The sequence below is a fragment of the Perkinsus marinus genome (genome assembly GCF_000006405.1).
Source record: "Perkinsus marinus ATCC 50983 genomic scaffold scf_1104296956960, whole genome shotgun sequence".
NCBI classification, from domain to species: domain Eukaryota; phylum Perkinsozoa; order Perkinsida; family Perkinsidae; genus Perkinsus; species Perkinsus marinus.
In genome coordinates, this window is record NW_003207284.1 from 1 (window position 1) to 1,001 (window position 1,001).

The following is a 1,001-nucleotide window of genomic DNA, read 5'->3' on the forward strand; positions in this document are numbered from 1 at the left end:
TGCGCTAGATCCTCATGACTATACGTTTGGGCATCGACCCGCTGACTGAGCTCGTCAATCTAAAAACCATCACAATAGAGGATATGCCCTTGTCAGTGACAGAGACCCGATCCCTCAATTTCTCTCCTTTTCCTTCTCCCTCGCCGTCCTCTCTTCCCACTTCTGCCTCTCTTCAGCCGCTTCCTTTTCACGCCTTCTTAATTCTCCAACTTCACTGCATTAAAAACTCTTACCATGTCAAAGTTCAACTACACTGTCATACCGCTCCTTCTCCGCAACACACCCACGTATTTCCTCGTTCTTCCTCTCATACTGCTCGGGGTCGTCCAGATCGCCACTTTCCTTGATCTTCTCTATAGCCGCCTCATTGTCCCCGATTATTTTCAAGCACTAACCACACGATCACCCACACCTACACTCCTCTGCAGTCACCTTCGCATTTTCGCTCCTCAGCTCTTCATACTGCGCCCTAGTCAGGCCTTCTATCTTGTCGAGCATCGCAGTCTCCTCCTGAGATGGAGTGCTCCTCAGCACTCAGTAACAGACACTCCCCACCAGTGTTTCGGCCTGGCCCGCTTGCACCCAAGAAGTATATGCCGTACCAAGCGCCTTCTCTCGAGCCTGAGGCGATCACATACAGATGGCAATCTGCCCGAGGTCTCGGGTACCCGACAGGTATCAGAAACTGAATTAATTCGCTCCCTCATCCTGTCCGCCTCATCTGCCTCTTCCACCAGCCAACTGAGCAACCCCAGAAGGGCAGGCCATGTGGTGATGGCCCCAACACTAGCCAGGGCTGACTTGGGCACATCATAGGGATACAACAGCTTCGTCCTAAGATGAAGTTATCAATAACATTCTGTATAGAGACGAACCCACCTGACGATTGAGATGAGGTCCTCAGGAGTGCTCTTCTTTTGGGGAGCAGAGACGATCAGGTTGGGATCAATACGCTCCAGCAGGAACTCGCAGAGAGAGAAGAACTCCCTCGTCGAAGGGCT

General features: G+C 51.8%; 1 protein-coding gene across 1 annotated transcript; it reads right to left on the reverse strand.

The window, feature by feature from the left end:
• Nucleotides 1-114: 114 nt before the first annotated feature.
• Pmar_PMAR009224 (hypothetical protein) lies at nt 115-498 on the reverse strand (the record flags this gene model as incomplete). Its single annotated transcript, XM_002775022.1, has 3 exons — nt 115-214; nt 263-390; nt 433-498. The coding sequence occupies 3 exons, from the start codon at nt 496-498 to the stop codon at nt 115-117; spliced, it is 294 nt and encodes a 97-aa protein (XP_002775068.1).
• Nucleotides 499-1,001: the final 503 nt, after the last annotated feature.